This window comes from Amphiura filiformis, chromosome 5, assembly GCF_039555335.1.
Source record: "Amphiura filiformis chromosome 5, Afil_fr2py, whole genome shotgun sequence".
In the NCBI taxonomy this organism is placed as follows: Eukaryota; Metazoa; Echinodermata; class Ophiuroidea; order Amphilepidida; family Amphiuridae; genus Amphiura; species Amphiura filiformis.
Genome location: NC_092632.1, coordinates 49409613 through 49431593, shown reverse-complemented (window position 1 = coordinate 49431593; position 21981 = coordinate 49409613). Strand labels below are relative to the sequence as shown.

Below are 21981 nucleotides of genomic sequence, written 5' to 3'. Positions count from 1 at the left end.
AAGCCCCGGCCGTGCCTAACGCCTGTATGTGCACTTGGTTTATCCCGATCCATGCTCGCTCTCGCAGGTTTTCTCCGGGATCTCCGGTTTCCTCCTGCTATCAAAATTGGGGATTAGTTGTTTCGTTATCAAAAACTTCCTTCACCCAATGGAATTTGGGGAGCTGCAGAAAATGGGTGGATGTTACAATCTAAGTGCGGATAGGTTTGCGCCAGGTTTGGCTGCAGCTAGCCTAGTTGATGCGATCTGATTGTGATGATTCACCACGCATTGGGCACGGCCGGGCTTGAACCCGGGACCTCAGTGGTGCAAGGCGAGGGAACTACCGCTGCGTCAACTCGAATGTAGAGAGAATACAATATAGCTATAATCAGTAGAGAGCAAAATATGCTACCAGAGAATGTAAATTATGCTATTAAGAGACAATTCATCAGAGACAAAGTATGCTACCAAGAAAATATATTATAATGCTATCATCAGTAGACAGCAAAATATATACAAGGGGAATATATACTGATGTTATCATCAGTATACAGCAAAATATGCTACCAATGGATCTTATGTTAACACTATCATGGACAGAAGGTAAAATGTCTTATTATACCTCATAAATATTCATGATGAAATCATGCTACCTCATTGGTAAATCACAAATGACAAGAACTGCTTTCTCTGTACCTTATTTCCATAGTCAAAGTATGGAGTAATAAAATAAATTATATATATATGGTTGATAGGCCAATGATAAGTTTGCCATATTTCCCCTCTAACCATGTAACCATTACAAGAAGAATATACACTGATGCTCTCATCATTAGACAGCAAAATATGCAGGCCTGGAAAATATGTTTATTTCCCAGCAAGAGAGATAAATTTCCCTCCAACTTAATAGGATTTCTCACCATTTCTTATAAATTTATTTATCCCTCCAAATGACCAAATTTCCTGGCAAGGAGATTCCCGAATTGCCCATTTTTCCAGGCCTGAAAATATGCTGCCAAGGGAACATAGTATTATATTAATCCTATCATCTGTAGAAAAAATGCTTGAAAGATAATAATTAATATACATTAATGCTATCACTAATAGGCAGCAAAATATGCTACCTATGGAATATAAAATAATGCTATCATCAGTAGACAGCAAAATATGCTTCCAAGGGAACCTACATTAATGCTATCATCAGTAGATAGCAAAAAATGCTCAAAAGATAATATACATTAACCCTAACCCTACCCGTGGTTTTTGTGCTATCGGAAGGGAAAGAAGGAACGAAAAAGGAGAGAAGATGAAGAAGAAAGTCACTTGGCACCCCCGGGATTCGAACCTGGGACCCCTCGCATGCCACGCAGAAGATCCCCAGCATGTAGCTACACAGGTGGCGTTGGCCCGCCAACGATTCCTGGGTATATATGACTTGGTCTGATTGCGTCATCAAGTCCCGTGGAATGCATGCACGCAGAGCGTTTTAATAGTGAGCTTTAGTGAGTCCTAGTTGGGTTAGGGTTAAGAAGGCATATAGGGAAAACATGCATATAGCTTAACCCTAACCCTACCCGTGGTTTTTGTGCTATCGGAAGGGAAAGAAGGAGCGAAAAAGGAGAGAAGATGAAGAAGAAAGTCACTTGGCACCCCGGATTCAACCTGGGACCCCTCGCATGCCACGCAGAAGATCCCCAGCATGTAGCTGCACAGGTGGCGTTGGCCCGACCAGCGATTCCCTGGGTATATATGACTTGGTCTGATTATCATCAAGTCCGTGGAATGCATGCACGCATGAGCGTTTTTAATAGTGAGCTTTAGTGAGTCCTAGTTGGGTTAGGGTTAATGCTATCACTAATATGCAGCAAATTATGCTACCTAGAGAGTACACATTAATGCTGTCATCAGTAGACAGCAAAATACGCTTCCAAGGGAGCCTACATTAATGCTATCATGAGTAGATAGCAATAATTACTTGAAAGATAATATACATTAATTCTATTTCTAATATGCAACAAAATATGCTCCCAATGGAATATAAATAATGATATCATCTGTAAACAGCAAAATATGCTTCCTAGGGAGCCTACATTAATGCTATCAGCAGATAGCAAAATATGCTACCTAGGGAACATAAGCTAATGCTATCATCAGCAGATAGCAAAATATGCTATCTAGGGAACATAAGCTAATGCTATCATCAGCATATAGCAAAATACGCTACCTAGGGAATATAAACTAATGCTATCATCAGTAGACTGCAAAATATGCTTCAAAGGGAGCATAAATTAATGCTATCATGAGTAGATAGCCATAATTACTTGAAAGATAATATACATTAATTCCATCTCTAATATGCAACAAAATATGCTCCCTAGGGAATATAAATAATGATATCATCTGTAAACAGCAAAATATGCTTCCTAGGGAGCCTACATTAATGCTATCATCAGCAGATAGCAAAATATGCTACCTAGGGAACATAAGCTAACACTATCATCAGTAGATAGCAAAATATGCTACCTAGGGAACATCAGCTAATGCTATCATCAGCAGATAGCAAAATATGCTACCTAGGGAATATAAGCTAATGCTATCATCAGTAGATAGCAAAATATGCTACCTAGGGAATATAAGCTAATGCTATCATCAGTAGATAGCAAAATATGCTACTTAGCGAATATAAGCTAATGCTATCATCAGTAGATAGCAAAATATCCTACCTAGGGAATATAAGCTAATGCTATCATCAGTAGATAGCAAAATATGCTACCAAAGGAATATAAGCTAATGCTATCATCAGTAGATAGCAAAATATGCGAATAAGATATCTAACTATGGAGAGAAATATCTTTGGTACAGAATTAAATTGCTGCCACATATTATGCATACATGTCATAAAAGAAAAATGCGGGACCAAATAAAATGTTTTACAGTAACATATTAGTTATACAACAGCTGGTTGATAACATAATAGTTGTCTGTGCATTAATACGGCTCATTTTTGCATGTGATAAACTGAAATGTAATATGAAACCCATCTATATGGGAATTGTATAGCCTTTCTTCCTTTTTGTTAGTATCCAGTTATGAAGGCAATATCCAGCTATACACATACCCTAAGGCGTATCATACGTTGTATTTTTTTAATCTAACTGCTTCAGGAAGAGATTAAAAATCATGACTCTAAGTTGTCTCAGGACTAATCAGAAACCAAAATAATGGATTCCCACTTTCCTGGAAAAAAACAAAAATGAATATAACTCATATTTATTAGTACAATTAGTAAGCAAAATAGACTATTCTATGTCTCGATGTATAGAATGTGATGCCCTTTGACACAGTGGCTCATTCAATCAGTATTAAGCTATTTTGTTCATCCAATATTATCAGCCATGCTCTTCAAGATTTTTTTTTTAATTTGGTGCATACATAACACATTTGATTGAGAAAATGAAATGAAATTAATAATATGATTTCCAATTAAAATTTTGTTCGTGTTGAAACTGCTCTTGTTTGCATTTTATGATGATACAGATCATGACCAATTACATATAACAGCATTACAAGGCAGTGACTAATTTGATAAAGATAATAAGATTCTTCTCCCCAGTCCTTGACCTACTTTTTCTACAGTACAGTAACACTTTTGCCATAACTTCATTATACTTGTTAATCATGATCAGTGGATAAATATGCAATATTAAATTGGCCATGAAGTTCTCACATCAACATTGTTGCCTTCAAAGGCTCCAAACCTGATCAGTACGACAGTAAACATCTGTCTGCCCAGGGCTAGTACCCAAAATTATCCCCACAGTTTGGCATTGATTTTTGCAGTCTCATACTCTCGCTATCTCTCAATACAGCGGTGTTTTGTTCATGATGCACACAGTTGGGTTCCACTACATGCATACAAATAATACAGCCATGTTCTACCTCATCCTGCTATTTAATATATTGACACCTCTAGACGATTCTTACATACAACTTGGTACGATAACATGGCATGCTAGCAAAGCCTTCTGTCCACTTAATGACTAAGCTAAATCTATAACTAAACAGCTCATTTTACCCTGAACACCCGAGTATCCTGTATATTATCTATAAAACAGATGTGCATACATGTGTGTGTGGCCATGCCATCCACACACTGCCTGTAGAATGTACTTATGTTTATGAGATGTTTCTATGCATACCCTGGCACGTCACACAGCACACAGGTTAAGTTACTGTCATTATCATCATCTTCATATCCACACAATGCATTTAACTTGTGAAAAATTCAAATTTCAGTTGCTATTCTCTCCGATCAGAGAATGTCTATTTTTAACTTATCTTACAAAATTTAATCTTTGGTAAACAAAGAGGCTCCTTTTTTTCAACCAGTGGCCTAGGGAATTAGTATAAAAAAACCTGCCTGTTCCATACTGTACCATAAACAAGCGATCCACTGTCAATGTGCTATTTTTAGTTGGGTGAGAGATGGAAATACTGCTACTTGCGTCATTGGGTTAAACCGAGAGTGAGCGAGTGAAAAACGATAGAGAGAAAGGTGGCAAAGGCACAAGAGGGATGGCAAGTTATTTTTAAGAGGCTGTGAATCGCTACTGTCAAGTCTGGATGGAGGTTAGCGGCTCTTGTTAACAATTATCTATCATGATATATCAGTGATAGCTTTGTTTTGATGATATCAGCCAAAATCTACCCTATTAAAATGGGAGAAGTTTATGCAGCGCTTAATAATTGTTGCAAACACTTTTATTGTAATAATTTTGAAGTTAGTTACTTGTTACAATATTTCCTTGAGAACTAATCATTTACCACCTTCAAGCTAATAAATGTCATCCTGTGTAATCAAACTCCAAAACCACTCGCTCACAATTTTGTTGGTAATTAAAGGTTGTTGCCCTTGATGACCAAACAAGCATGCAATAATCCTCCCAGCGCCTTGGCACTTGGTATCCTCAACCAATCCACAGAATATCCATGAAATCAGTGAACAGATCTTGACTGATGTGACCCCTCAGGAATGAAGGACAATATGACCAGGTCCCTCATGGTAAAAATCACTTCTCATTGTCAGTCCTTAATGTCATGACCTTATATCCAATTCAATTGTATCAAATTGGTGATGTATACATGCCACAGGCATCAACCCATGCAACCTGCCGATATAGCATTAATTTGGCACATTTGTCAGTTAAATCAAATGTGTTTGAAACAGGATCAATCTGTCATACTTCATTCCTCTAGTTTTTCCCTTCCTTCCTCTTTTTATTTCCTCTTCTTCTTTCCCCCTAAATAGCAAAATTTGTATTTCTGTTCATTTTAAGGAGTGGAGGCTTAAAATTAAAGGAACTGCAGTGATGTATTATAATATCTGACATAAACCTGGATAGTCATAAAGATAGGACCACTTAAGAACTTGAAGTGCTATTTCAACCCTAAAATGTGTCTTTATTTTTTTTTCTTGTTTCAAGTTGAACTGCTTGATTTTCTGCTGTTTTCTCTGTAAGTCATTTTATTTCCAATATGATTCAAAATCATTTAGTAATTCACACCTGAATGAAAGACAATTATGCTGAAAATGTGGGAAGTAAGACTCACACACAGACACACTTGTTACTTACACAACATGGCTAGCTTGTTTGAAATTGTGTCTTAATTTTAAGATGCATTCATTTCTCTAAAGATAAAATCTTCCATTTTCAATATCAAAGGTCAATGAGGCAGTTAGAGCAAATCACAACCATTGAACCTAACATGAAACCTTTCAAATCCACAGGTTGTACTGAATCAAATGGAGCCTCTGTTTATAGCCAAAGTCAACACAACAGCTATGTATGAAGCAAACCTAGCAGAGTATGCTTCTGCACGCACTTAATAAGATATGAAACGGGGGCCTAGCAGGTTTACAGACTGGCCAGCCAAACAGCTACTTCTAGGCTACGTCATCATCGTCTTTACTTGCTCAGGAATGACAACGTGTGAGTTTGCATCCACTGGGAGATTTGCACAATTTTGTTTCTAAGCCTAGTTACTAAACGAACTATTTATATCAATAATTGACTAAATCTGAATCAATTAATCACAAGTAATTATCCATTCTAATATAAAACACTACTAGAACTACTTCTTAATTGAATCAAACTTGAGCATTTTTTTGAAATGCCAGGATCCTTTCTTCTCTAAAAAATAATCTAAATAAAATTGCATACAAAAGCACTCTACTGAGTTGTATGTAGCATAGTGTAATTTTATTCATGCATGCATGGTAGCTTGTAATGTTTATTAACATGTACTGTATGAAGCAATCTCTCATCTTGCCTCTCAGTAACCTTTTTAACAGATCATCTGCATGTAGAATGTCATTTAACATGCTTTAAAGGGACACACATATTTACAGATGCCTGACTAACTCGCAAGGTCCCAAATCTATGGGATGGAAAAGGCAGAGGCGTTATGCTGGGATTTCTTAACCTATGTCCAAAAATATATTTTTCCTGATGATATTAATAACTCACCTTTCCTAAAATGGTTTCAATATGTGATTTTTTTTTGTACTTAGGAGTAAAATGATTTGAAGGAGTTTCTTAACCCATCTGTGCTAGAAAACAAACTACCTGCAACAGGTTTTGTTTTCATCAAAACAATTTTGCTGCAATCCCTTGCAAATGCAGTACCAAAATATAAATATAATATATGGCCTATATGGAACTGTTAAATAGAAACAGTGAATCAAATCCAGCAAGTGGCACATCAAACGCTACAGGTCAAACAGTTTTGTCCATTATTTCCCTTTAAGGACCTCCTATGGGATGATTTTTCATCTCTAGGCACAACTATTTTTCTGTATGTGTGTATCTATATGTATCTATACATACACAGGCAGTCCTGTGTGAATGAGTGAGGAGTGAGTGAGTGTAGCGTAGCTAGCACCATATCATCTTCACCCTCGTGCTTCAAGCTCATTATAGTAATGTTTCCCTCAGCTCCTGAGACTGGCAATTTACTTAAAAGCATTCTATACAGGCATATTTGTTGCTTGCTGGCTGGCTGCTGCTATGCAAAATTAAAGGTACACTGATATATTTGCCTCACTCAGCGATAATAGAATCACACAGGTGAATACATTGGTAATACATAAAGGCCACGGTGATCTAGTGACATACAAAAACAACTGCACTCATTATTTAATGCAGTATGTTATGAAGATTTCTCGCAAACGTTTTGTCCTGGTTTTTGATTAAATATTGGACAAGGTCTATATATAGTACAAGCCCAAGTGACCATCCACATCATTGCAGACAAGAAAGATTTGCCCCTCACAATTGTAACATAAAAAGCATGCAGTTTTCTAAGCAAATTTCTTCTATTCTACAAAGAGAACCCCTTGCAAAAAGTGACACATGTATATTACCTAGACATTCCAGGGGAAACTCCTGCCTTACAGCCTACTTCATCTTTAGGCCAACAGGCATTTAAATATTTATCTTTAATTCATTTGGTCTTATAAAACAAAAGAAGTATACCAAAACAAAACAAACCTAAAAAACAATGCTAGACCTTTTATCTCATTTAGAAACAGCTGGACATATGATTTAAAATTATGATTTGCATGAAAATTCCACAAAAGTTCAATAACTATCATTTCTCTTTAGTGGCAAGGTCATAATAGATATTATGATTATTGTTATTAGAATTTAATTCATTGGTGATTTACAGTGCATGACACCCAATACACAAGGAGGAATTCAGTTCTTTTGTAATTACAATGCGAATCTCTACAGAACAAACAGCATATCATGCATTCATTCAACCAATTACAATTACTACTCCCCATTCCAGAAAATAATAAATCAATTTTTCATTAACATGTTTCAAAAGACTTGACAAGTTGGTTAATACCACTCCTTTTTTGGGATCTTACTAGAGGCAAAATATCTAATTCTCAATCATGAGAGCCAACTTGCGTAGGCACAGATATTTGCGTCGAGCGTACTATGCCCAATCACGATTTTGGTTGTGCGATCGTGTTGTTCCACAAAAAGTATGCTGACGCAACAGTACGCAGAAGGTATATCCTCTCATGATCGAGAATTAGATAGTTTGTCAACAGAAATGTAACAAAAAATGGGAGCCATGTTCTCTATTAAAATAATTTATGAAAGGCCAAAATAAGGCTTAAATTATTTTCCCAGCCACAAATAATGTAGACCCTAGGGTTCGTATGCACAAAGAGTTAGACCGGGTATAAAGTTATACCTGGTGTAAGTGGAATTTAGTTCCATCAGGTCCGTAACTCGTATTTCCTTCCTAGAGTAGATAGCAAATTGTAAAGATTTAAATGCAAAGTTCAAAAATTATACAAATTAACTTAAGGAAATGTAAAGGAAAATGTCCTTTCTCCTGGTACTAAATTCTACTTAGACCAGGTCTAACTTTAGGCCCGGTCTAACTCTTTCGTGCATACGGACCAAGAAGTCTACGTTCACAACCAAAGAGAGCCAATATTTTGTATTTTGTTGGGTCTCCATTTTCATGTTTTCAAACTATTTTAATGGCTTTTCCGCCCTCAATAAAAAGTATTTTCAACAAATTAGTGCTATAACTTCCTGGAGGAATTTCACAACTTGGTGTATCAAGTCTTACAGCTTACATAACATTAAAAAAAACATGTGATTGGTCAAGCAAAATCAGTATTGTCTCAGACAAAATAAATGTTCTCTTTTGTTTGATATCGCTGCAAACAGGTTGCACAACGCTGAACAGCCGGTCATAATTGGAAGTATGATTCCTCAGATGTGAAAACAATCAACTTTATACTTCCTTATGCTCATTCCTATGAATACGTTTCACCTGAAACTAACTTATTTTGCTTGAACACATCACATAAGTGCATAGAATCAAAATCTTACCTATACTAGAAGACCTACTATTGGAGCGTTCAACTATTGCACGCTTGTTGGGGTTGTTGAGGACAGAACGTTTAGCTAATGCTATATCCGCAGTAACTCTTGTTATTGATATTCTGTTCAATACAAACGACAAAACAACAATGTCAGTTTTTAATGTGATATCAATCTATATCATTAGCACTAGAATCTGCCAAAGACATAAGTCCCTCATAGAACTCCATCTTGAACGGCCACATAGCCATGGGATTTCATTCCCTCTACTTCGTTATTATGTCTTTAGCAGGCTATGTTAGCACATCTATCACAATGACAAAGACACCAAAATCTGAATTTTGATGATTTTTACGATCATTAGGTTGAGCAATTACTGAATGGGCCTTTAAATATACAGAACCCCTTCCTAACCGTTATTTAATAATATTATTTTAGCATTTTGGGTAAATTATAACATAATAATCAAATTTGATAGAAATCGTGCACTATAGCTTCAATTCAAGACTTGGAATAAGAATTTTTGGGTGATGGGCCTCAATGTAAGATCTAGAAAATATGTGCTACAATTGGATCACCCATCTTTAAGCCTGGAATAAGAATTTTTGGGTGATGGGCCTTAATGTAAGATCTAGAAAATATGTGCTACAATTGGATCACCCATCTTTAAGCCTGGAATAAGAATTTTTGGGTGATGGGCCTTAATGTAAGATCTAGAAAATATGTGCTACAATTGGATCACCCATCTTTAAGCCTGGAATAAGAATTTTTGGGTGATGGGCCTTAATGTAAGATCTAGAAAATATGTGCTACAATTGGATCACCCATCTTTAAGCCTGGAATAAGAATTTTTGGGTGATGGGCCTTAATGTAAGATCTAGAAAATATGTGCTACAATTGGATCACCCATCTTTAAGCCTGGAATAAGAATTTTTGGGTGATGGGCCTCAATGTAAGATCTAGAAAATACGAGCTACAATTGGATCACCCATCTTTAAGCCTGGAAATTTTTTTGTAACAACTAATATGAATAGAAGAGTTTCATATCCATTATTTTGGTTACAGCTTTGGTAAAATATCACGAATATGCAAATGAGATACTGCCTGGCATTGATTCCATCTGGATATGGCATGCTGACTTACCAGTGATGCATATCCAATCTATTCACACATCTCATTTACATTTTTGTGACATTCAAAGACTATATCCATAATTTTACTTTTGATTTAACGTAAAATATGCACCACCAAGTCAAGGTTAGTAATTTTGTAATAATGCAGGGCGCAACTTGTGAATCTGGTGTTCCACACCATCTTGATTATTTTGAGAATGGTGTATACCCACGGAATAAAGCTCAACTTGTGGGTGGGATACTTTATTGTAAAACCTAGTCTACTGCTGTATAATGAGCACCCATTCTTACAAACCCAAAGTGAAAAAAGTATTTGGCGCTTTTCTGTAATGCATATCTGACAGAATGTAAATTCGATATTCAAATACATTCAAAAGTATTGAAAACAGTTGAACTTATTCCTTGATTCAAGCATGATATTACTATCTTAACATCTATTTTGTCTCCATTCCAGATGAGGATCTCATTTACTGGCACCGGGCCACATACAGGAAGAACGTTTGCTACATGTGCTTTATAACAGGTCTTACCTCCCCTCAAATCTGCGTTTGAGGTAATCAAACAGGGCTTTCTGCATCATATCAGTAACTTCGTAACCTTTAAGGGAAGGACCTACTAGTACCACAGGCCTCATGATGGGTACCACATCATAGGGAGGAATGTTCTCCGTTGGCTGCAAGAAAACAAATGTTACAAAGTTATTCATAGGAAAAGTACAGCAATAAACTATTTTTAAACCTCATAAATATTCATTTATGAGCAAATCATGCCACTATTAGGCCCAAAAAAAAAGATGTTTGCTTGCCCTCAACCGACCGACCCTAATTTTGGAAATCAGAAAAAAGTTGTTTTTTTTCTATTTACTGTACAAAAGAATACCGACCCTATTTTTGGAAATTCCTGAAAAGTTTTTTTTTTCTTTTCAAATTTTTGCATTTGTCTGATTTTTCATAATTTGAGCCTTAATTAATACAAACAGTAGAGTTTGCTAGTAATTAAAAAAATTAAAAAAAGAAATCCCGACCGACCGACCCAATTGTTAAAATTCATTTGGGGGCAAGCAAACAATTTTTTTTCTTGGCCTTAGTTAATCACAAACAAAAAGGATTATTTCTCAATAGTTTGACAATTTCCCTACAACCTCATCCCAAATACTACATGGTTTATATCGGTGAAATAGGGCAACTATTTTTCCCTCTGTACTGGTAACAGGCCTATCATGCCTCACCCTCCGGGTTCGGGGTGATAGACCCGTAACCAATACCTCAGGAAAAATTATTTGCACTATTTCCCCTCTAAGCATGTAGTATACCATTACCAGTCTCATTACTATTACAGGGAAGTTTGACAATTTCCCTGTCACCTCATCCCAAATACTACATAGTTTATATCGGGGAAATAGGGCAACTATTTTTCCCTATGTACTGGTAACAGGCCTATCATGCCTCACCCTCCGGGTTCGGGTGATAGACCCGTAACCAATACCTCAGAAAAAATTATTTACACTATTTCCCCTCTAAGCATGTAGTATTTGTATACCATTATCCAGTCTCATTACTATTACTCTCATTATAATAATCATCATCAACATTAGTATTATTTTCATTACAGAAATAGCCAACACCTATGAATAAAACAAACCCTATCAAGTGCTGTGTGAACAAATAAACACATGTTCCATACATTCGCAACTCTCAAATAATACCCATCATTGATCAAGCACTAATCATGACGTACGAGCCTCAATGTCTCCCTTTCTAATTCAACAGCTGACACCAGTGTACTGGTCAGTCTGCTTATTACCAACAATCAAATTATTTGCTAAGTAGGTTGATAGTTAAGAGGAACGAGATGAGAGTGCGAGAGAGGGTGGGGTAGAAGGAAGGGGATAACAGAGGATAAATACTTCACTGTAATAACAACTAGGGCAATCTTGTATTCTACCACCTGTGACGTCATACATTCACGGAGTAAAGCTTTACACTATCATAACAGTAGTGTTTATTACGCAAACTGTCACAGGTGGTATATTAGATACGAGATTGCCACCATTAGATGGGATAACATTTTCAAATGAACATTATGAAAAGTTCAATGTATTTGGTAAATGTTTAACCTCAATGCATTAGAACCTGCTTGGAAATTGGTGCTTTGTCACCAAGTAGCTGAATCTCTGCAATAAAAACAAATTACACAAGCCAATGTGCCAATATAAGTGCTAAGTACCATTGCACTGTATTCATGATCGAGTTGGTGCAGACATGAAGCTTTCTTTCAGCTTTTAGTTTTAAACAAACCATTTCTTGCATTGTATTGCCTTGATACATATGAGTTAAGCAATTTGTGAAAGGTTTGACATCATTATCACTTAAAGGTAATGAACAATGTCTGAATATCTGAAAGCAAGAGTGAAATATCATTTTGATTGTGTTCTGTATTAGACCATCTCATGAGGATATTCCTCTAACAGCGCTAAAATAATCCTCTAAATTGTAACGTCTCTGAACACTTTGGTGGTAAATTATGCATTATTGTGACCAAAATGGTTTCATTACTTTAGTCACAGAGAAGTGACAATTACATAAAGACTGATATATAAACGCTATTTCATCAACACACTTGGGTATGTGAGCAGCATTATAATTCAGAGATGGGTCACAATACAAGCTTAGATGGAGAACAAGCAAAAAAACTTACTTTTGATTTAATAAAATTTATGCATTAAATAAAGCTTTCAAAATTATTTTTTATTTAATCTTAGAACTTACATTTAGAGCCTTAAATTTTGGATAGGCATTGACAAGCTCTGGTTCTCACGTGGGGTGTGTAGATGGTGGGTGCGCCAAGTTTGGTCAATGTTTACCAGAGAAAAGGGCTTTGCTTAGAAATTAGTTACAAAAACCTTAATGTGAATCTGTTCAATTTAAAAGAAACATTCTGGATGATGAGACCACTTACTTTTTTAAAGAAAAGCTTTTTCTTTTCTTTTGGTTGTGGCGACATGGTGCTACCTTTTGATTTGCCTAGTGACTCACTATCTTCATCCATCCCATTTTGGTCTAGATCTATACCTGTAGAGAAAGGAAACAAGAAACATAGTGATTAAATTCTCTGTCAAAAACTCTTCAATCATAACATTCCAGTAATCATAACATTTCATAACACTGAAGTAGCTGGACCATACAACTGCACTCAGTGAAAAATTTGATGCTGTTGTATGTTTGACTGCATGATATATAATTTCCAGAAGCTTTACATTGATATATAATAGTTTAATAGATGTGTGAATTGCAAAAAGCTCCACTTTGTCATAATGCCAAGTCTTTTGGATCTTGTTCTTGGAGCAAAATGTGCTTCTGGGAAAAATATCAACAGAACCACTATAGACCTTATCATGAGGATTACAAACATAACACCACAAAAAAAGATCAATTAATGAATTGTGACAAATTACTTATGAATACTACTGTCATGTTATTAACTATGTACATAAGGGAATACCCACAAGATTGATGAAGTCCTATAAAGTAGTTTCATTTATATGACATCACCCATCTTCTGTCTTGTTCCCAAAAGGAAGTCTTATCAATAACCATACAAATCCAAATTGTTAATTATGTTACAAAATAATTATCTTACATAAAATAACTTACTACATAATACAGTTATGCTAATAATATTTGCATTTATTACTATATAATATAATTATAGTAATAACATTTTGCTTATTACTACATAGTATAGTTATGCTAATAATATTTCACTTATTTGAATATTTTGTGACCCTAGCATCCTCTTTTTTATGACATTTTTCAGTAGATATCCACGAAAAAGCTTATTCCCAAAATTTCAGTCGATTCCGATTTTGTGTTCGTTACATGAGTTATGCATGATTATGCCTATTACACTGCTCCATAGGCCACTGTTGTAATTACACTGCTCCATAGGCCACTGTTGTAATGTTGTTCTGGTACACCAGAACGTAATTCAAATTTGACAATATTTTTGCAGAACGACTTAATCAGCTAAATTTTTTTACATAAACATTATGTAGCCAGAGGTTTCCAGTGGTATAAAAATCTCAATTTGTTTGAAAAAAGTGGGGATGATGCTGTGGATCACTTAAATGCCCTTTTAAATCTATATTAATCACACAAAATGTTTTTTACACATTATATTTAGTCCTGTTAATATAAATGTCACTACCCAGGACGACCACATCAACAGTTTTAGACCCAGATAACCATGTTTTAAGTCGCGTTTATATCAGCAACATTTCTGTCATTCTTTTTTACTTGATAGATTCAGTATATATTTCTTTAAAAACACAAAAAGCTGCACCAACATTATATTTTAAAGTAAATCCATCTAAAAGTTTGTTTTTACTTATAAATTTTGGATAAAATTTTGTTTTTGTTTACTGCATGTGTCAATAAAGTCCCAACTTAAGCTTGTGTAAATTCACATAAGGCTCACCAGTCACGCATTATGCGATGCGCAACTAGCGCAAATGCTTCTCACAACTGCGTGCACACTATTTTATATCAATACACAATGTTATGAGTCTCATTATTTTTTGCCAATTATAAGCCTAACAAACTCTATGTTGGGATAAACTCACGATTTAATTTTGGTTCCAAGTATAATAGTGTAAACACTATCAAGTGTACATTCGCTATTTGATTACAACTTCCAAAGTTGTGAAAAGAGCATCATTTTGGCAAATCAATTCAACTTTTGAATTACCTCTTTTGCTCATATACAGTCAGGCAAATTGAATATGTGTTTTTCATGCATGTTCTGCTGGATAAACATTAATGAAAATTTCAAACTTCTCTGACAATGACTTCAATTTACTGATATAAGGAAAACGCCCACTGACTCAAATTAATTCGTGGTAATGCTCTGCAGCATGGAAATCAAGGTCAAAATTGAACTGTGTTCTTTTTCCTAGTGTCCTAGTGTAAATTAGGAAATTGGACCTCTTGCTATATTCTTGTCCCATCTAATCTGGTATCTGGTTGCCCGTCTTTATCTGGTTCACCTCTGTGTTCAAGCTGCATGAAATCAGGCTTCACAACAGCGCCTTTAGATCCACTTGGTAGATATTTAAGTCATGCGTTATAAATCCCTGCATTTCCTTATTTATTTTATTTATAAATAGGGTCGTACATGTCATCACACCAATACGCAATCATGTAGTGGAGTTGATTTCTGCCAGCAGTTGACAGCAATATAAAGCTAACCCCAGTTGGTTAGAACTGGTGTAATTGAAAACCATTGCTAACTGCAATTTTAACACTGCAGGTGTGTTCTGACACACATACATGTATTTGATTTTTGGCTGACACCCTTGTTATTTGAATGGAAAATTTGGTTTCATCTCAGTGCTCTGAAAAACACATCAGATTTGTTGCACTATCAGAATTTCGAAAAATGTTGATTCTGCCCATCACATGGACTTGGCTACTTGAAGATCATAGCTACTGAAATACGCTAATACCCTACATAAACACCTTGGCACCCAAATCTGGCAGCACACTGTTGTCATAAGTTGGCAGTAATTGCCATGCAGTGTCCACAGATCATCGTAATCTGTTTTCACTGCTAGGGCCATGTCCTTATTAAATCCATTCTTAACTAATGCAATCTTTAAGGTTTTCCTAATTCAGACCTGGGCCTCAAATATCACAAATGGGTCCAGTGGCTGTATTGATAACTTTGCTTGAGTGCAAAAATGGCCATTCAGTTTAAGGTTTTCTTTTACATTCAAGTTTATCACTAAATAGATATCCTTAACACATGCTCAAATTTTTGCATTGACGATATACAAAAGTATGGTATATTTAACTGGATTTCTGTGGAACTTGCCGTGTTAGGAAAGGTCCTTTCACAAAGGTCTACAAAGGGCCAGACGAACCGTTGCTATCTTAACAGTTAACTTAAAGGTGGGTAACCTGATTGACGGCCTCATGAAAATGCAGATGGTTTGGTATCAAGTGAAAGCTCATATTTTTCTTGTAAACATATTGAAATTAGGCGATCCAAATCAGTTCATTTCCGAAGATATCATCAAAAAACTGTTGAATTAGTCTCAACTGTGGTATACCACGTTTGAGACTAATTTGACAGTTTTTTGATGATATTATTTGGAAATACACCGATTTGGAACTTCTAATTTCAATATGAGAAAAATAGCATCTCTCATTCCATATCAATTTATTACATGAATATCATTAATAAAAACACTGTAGACTATTATTATCATGATTATCACGCTGAGTATAAATGTAAGGAATTCCATAATGAATTAGTCACATTTACAAGAAACATTTACATGTTCTTTTTGCATGAATGCTGGAAAGGGGCAGCATTTTATGTTATACATCAATTTAAAAGAATTCCATTTTCCAAATATATCAGGTCACCTTCCTTTAATAGCTTTAAGTAATTTTAGGGAAATCCTTAGAAACAAGGCACTTAAGTGTTGATTGCAAATGTGACCACAGGTACATACCGTATTTCGTCAAATAGTCGCCCCCCGTCAAATAAACGGCCCCACCACTTTTTTCAACCAAGATGTTTCAAAAATGCTGATATTTCCATGCTATCTTGTGTAGTAAGCTTACCAAGGTGCGCACATGGTCCATAATAGCGTCAATAATTGGCGAAAATCTGGATCAGAAACCCGGAAGTGAGCCAGAAGTCAGTGTTTCTAGTTCATAGTTCGTCATTTTAGCATGTGTTTTTAGTTTACCTAATGATTTTAACAGGAATTATCGTTCTAAAATTGACCTTGAATAAACGCCCCCCTTAGGAAAATGTAACGCCCCCGGGGGCGTTTATTTGACGAAATACGGTATTTATAAAAGGTTTATGTGCTTACTCCCAAGCCTCCACTTAATTTGGCCTCAATCCTCCTTTAATGTTGATGATAAATAGTTTTTAGTACAGTGGTTCAGTGGTGTAACCACAAGAGGGTAGCGGTGGACAAGTCCTCTCCCTCTTTATTGCCTTGCCCCACCCCTTCCTGCTGATGCCCCAAAATGAGCTGTCACTTAATACATATACTATACAGAAATCCTCATTGTGCCCTCCCTGCTGCCTCCTCAATTGCAGTCTGGTTATGCCTGTAATATTCAAATTATCATGCATCGGATTGCATCCTCACAGCCCGATCTGTTTATTTTGATTTTTCCCAAAGCTTTCCCCAGATGCTTTACCTATACAGAACGCATGCACTGTGTTACATTAACAAAAGCGTCATACACAGTTGAATGTATATATAACTCATTCTAAAAATAATATTGGTTTATGCTATGTGGGTGTAACAGTAAGCCCCCAGCATCACTTAATTGCTAATGAACTATAATGTAAATGTACTATCTTAATTGCAATACATTAAAATAGCACACATCCACATTAGTCGAGTATTAATCAATAGCATTCAGGATTCCAATCCATTTGGGTCTGCACGGCTTACTGTGACGGTCTCCTTGCCCTATATAATAAGTGACTGTCCTACCATTGATTGGCACAAGACCCTGCCATGGTATGGTGTCCTTCAGCTCAAATGCTATTGCTTCCAAGTGAATAATTAAAGCAGGATTACAGTTGTACATATTTGCTACATGGCATTTTGAAATAAAAATTTGTTCATTTATTCATCTATCCGTAAAATTGCATGCATGCATGAAATTGAAACAACACAAATCAAAAATTCATGTTGGTTGATGAAGCAATTTACAACCACGACAAAAGAATGGGTTCATGTATACGGCACCCAGTTCACATAATAATATTTGTAACCATGAAATGATTAGCTTGCCTTCAGTACATGCAACATTTCACAATAATGAAAAATAAATGTTTCTGCCCTTTTTTAATGCATAAATACAATGTGCAAGACAACCAAATACATTGACATTCAATTATGTTTACATTACTAACTACTGTCATAAGTCTGTTGTCTTCAGTAGATGTAAATTTTGCAATTTTGTACTTATTTGCCTGGCAGTCAGAAATACCATTCGCATGGTCAATATCTGATCAATGAGCATTTTTAGTGTTTTTAAATAATTTGTACTCTCAAAATTACAAAACTTTTTCAAATCTGTCAAAAATTCCTTTCAGAATATATTTAAACAAACAAAAAAGCCTGAACTAAAATATTTACCATAAATATTATGGGCTCTATGTCATAAATCATAATGTAGTGACTTCCAACAGACTTTCCAAGATAACCACACATTTTACATACTTATTTACTTCTTAGATACATTTCACCCTAATTGCTGTCCTCAGCCGAATATTACTACACACTCTATAGATGCACATTTTTTGAAGAAGCAACTTTGTGGTTTCATAGTATTCAACTAGCTAGACATCTAACTAAGAAATGTGGCTACAAAGGGTTTTTAAAAATACACTATTTAAGATGGCAACTTAAAACACTTAATATAATATTGCTCCTTAAGATTATCCCAGGGTATGGTTTGGGTTCATATATTCTGAGTCAACAGTTCCCTTTAATTTATTATTAACTGTGCATAACATGGCACAGCACTAACAGTTAGTACCAAGTCAACATGGAGCCAACATAACAAACCCACAGGGAAAAAACAATCTTGGCAAAGACAAACCTTTTCACCATAGGTAAATTGTGTGATTTGCAAACACGATAACCGGTTTGCGAAAAAAAAAAAAAAAGCTTGCAGAAATGCTGGAAATAAAACTGTTGTGGAATCAGTGTGCCATACAATCACTTCCGCAACCGAGCACACCCTCTCGATGGCAATGTGAAATTAAATTTACACTGGGCATGGCACAATCATTTTAACAAATTTGAGAAGACTATACGCCAATTTGTTTCATGTTTTTCGCTAATGTTCGCCTGAGCTACCTCTGACTGACCTTTGATGAGGGGGCTCCATATAGGTCATCAGTTCCACATCTATTGCAATGACACATAATTGGGTCTATTTCAAATCACTATTTTACCCTATTGATCTGATGGTATGTGTATGGACATATCCCATCTTAAGTCGGATGAAGACCTTATTCCACTTTGATTTTTCTGCATTATTTAAATTATCACATGTTAAGGTTCCTGAAATACAAAAACAGCTACACAATCTTCCAGAGAAAATGGCATACTCTTGCCCGTTGTGAGCGTACACAGCGTAAACACAGAAGTGGGATTCTGATTGGCCGATTCAATGATAATAACAGACCGGTAATCTGATTGGGTGTCAAACTTTCATTTGACGCTCATGAAGGGCAAACAAAGCCCAGCCTGTCGCGCATTAACAGGGCATGCGCGTCAATCAGAGAAAGAAAAGTGCCTATCTCCTGGACTGAAAGCTAGTGTAGCGTGTCCCTTAAACAAAAGAAAACAAAAGAACCTGCATGGTTGTTTCTACAAAGGCAGATCAACTTGACTAACACGAGTCTCACTTTAAATAATACTTCACATCATATACATGGAATATTGTCAAAGTTAGGAATATTTATGGGATTGTTTCAACTAATTTGTAAAATCATGATACTTACGATGTTAGTAGAAATTTACTACTTAATGTGGTAATTTTCACTTACTTATTCTTTCACAATTGATTTTACACAAACATACATTATTTCATTCTGAATTCTTACATTAAAGAGGAAGCCCCGGCAGAGCAGTTCTTCTGGGGTGAACCAAACCTGCCTTGTTATCAAATTAATCAGTGACAAGGTTATCCCTGAATTTGACAGGTGCTAATTGATGCAATAACATGAAAACATCAATTAGTGCCTGTCAAATTCAGAGATAATCTTGTCACTGATTAATTTGATAACCAGGCAGGTTTGGTTCACCCCAGAAGAACTGCTCTGGCGGGGCTTCCTCTTTAAGCGTGCTTGCAGAAATTCGGCGAGAATCCGACAATACATTCTCGCAAAGATTCTCATCAACAAAATTGCAAGAATCTAAATGGAATCTTATCAATATCTCAATTTATCCTACAAAGTTATATGGCGAGAATCCATGGATTCTTGCAAAATTCCACTGGGAGAATCTATAAGGATTCTCGCACTTGGTTGCGAATTTCTGACCCTGTACATAACACTTACTGTAACATGAATATGAGCAGTACAACATAACTTAATTCTGAAGACATTTCTGCTACAGTACAAAATGTCACATAAATATCTGTCAATGATATATGCACTTCAACTACAGGCAGACACAAGGCCACATTTCTTTTCCTGAAAATCGCTCACTGTCACGATGTTAACAAATCATTTCACCAAAGTATCAAAATATGCCCATTAGTAATTGTATGGCTGGAGCAAATGTGTAACCCAATGTGAGTAAGTGAAGCATCCCGGCTAAAGTACAAGGTGTCCCATAAAAAGGTTACATGTAGAAAATGAACCGCATTTTGCGATTGGTACAACAAAACACTTGTCACTTTTTCAGGTATTATTTATTCATCCTTCTTGTAGTTGTCTGCTAAGGTTCAACTCCGTATTTTTAAAGCAACTTAACTTATGAGCACCAAGATGAAAGGGGTTTCAAAAGTGACTAATCATCAAAATATCGCACAACGAAAGTTAGACACAAGCACATCTTTGTGCTCTATTTTTTCTAATAACTTTTTATTTCTCTCTTTTTTCATGGTTGAAAAACTTTTTGCACTAAAGAACCACATTGACAATTAAATATTGCACATCTCTTATAGAGCTTCTTGACTCTTGTTAGCAAAAATAAAGATGGTCATTAGAGAGGAACACTTTTTTGGTGAAGGCATTTCTGCACGCTGCATCTCCTGCCATCAACATAATAAAATTAATAACAATTTGCATCTAGGCTTTGTTTGGGTTTTGTTGAGTTGAAATCGCTGCTGTGTTATATACTGTAAGAATATTGTCCATTGTTTCTGACCGAACTCTCGAAGTAAAACTGAACAAGTTTAATTATCTGTTCAACAAAATAATATACTGCGCCTGGCATGCTATGGATGGACCTACTCAAATGACCCGCCAAATGTACTTTACGCAGTGTGCGGGCAGCGAACCTCGTGTTGCATTATGTCACGTAAACATGGTAAACAGCTTGCTCAGGAATTCGTGGAATGCGAGCTAAATACGCACGTTTTGAACTTGACATTCACAGGGGTACTAGTAGAGGGTACATACATTATGTCATGAAAAGGACATTTATATTTGTTAACGTTAACTTAGATTGTTTTCAAAAATCTACATGTAACCTTTTTTTGGGACACCCGGTACTTGTCAAAATGATATTACCTAAATAGATAAAATAGTGACAGTGGGTATTGTCGAAATATCTTTAGGTTGCTGATAATGCTCTGAAAATACATCTTTTTCATCTTGTAGTGAAGTACAAGCATCACTTCCATAATTTTTTAGTCAGATATTTTCCTGAAAATAGCAATCTCTGCTTGACATGTAGAACATTTTGATACATCAAAACCAACTGCCAAATGTTTTCCATTCACATGTAAAAACTGAAATATGCATCCTATGCAAAATACACAATTTCATAATAGAACATTTTCAGTTCCCATTTTATTTTTAAAACACATCAAAACAAAACAAAACTTGCTATAACGTCAAACTAAATAGACACAAAATTGAAAGTGTACAAATCTTTAGTCCAGTACATTGTTGGCTTCTACATTTCAAATTGACCGAATCTGCCTCATATACTCATTTTGGGTCACACATCTTCAAAGCACCATATCAACTGACAACATTCAATTGGCAGTACTACACGTAGGCAGCCTAGCTAGTGTTAGTTTGGCTGTAAGGCAATTGGCTTCTTTTAATTGGATCTATGATTTGTCAAATCTCATCGCTTAATCTTTGGGCCTGCAAAGTACATGGCAACCAATCAACTTGTGCACACTATGAGATAGACTAGGGATTTCTGCAGCAACTTACACCCGCAA

The 21981-nt window shown here is 35.8% G+C and overlaps 1 protein-coding gene across 5 annotated transcripts in view; it reads right to left on the bottom strand.

Annotated features, from left to right (window-relative positions):
* LOC140153302 (voltage-dependent L-type calcium channel subunit beta-1-like) overlaps nucleotides 1–21981 on the bottom strand; it is a 127721-nt gene that overhangs the window by 10790 nt on the left and 94950 nt on the right. For all 5 annotated transcript variants that reach the window (XM_072176021.1, XM_072176023.1, XM_072176022.1 and 2 more), the window contains 3 exons: nucleotides 12986–13098; nucleotides 10558–10700; nucleotides 8904–9016 (listed from right to left, as the gene is read on the bottom strand). In XM_072176021.1, the coding sequence (XP_072032122.1) occupies nucleotides 8904–9016; nucleotides 10558–10700; nucleotides 12986–13098 (369 nt within the window). The remainder of the gene's footprint in view (nucleotides 1–8903; nucleotides 9017–10557; nucleotides 10701–12985; nucleotides 13099–21981) is intronic.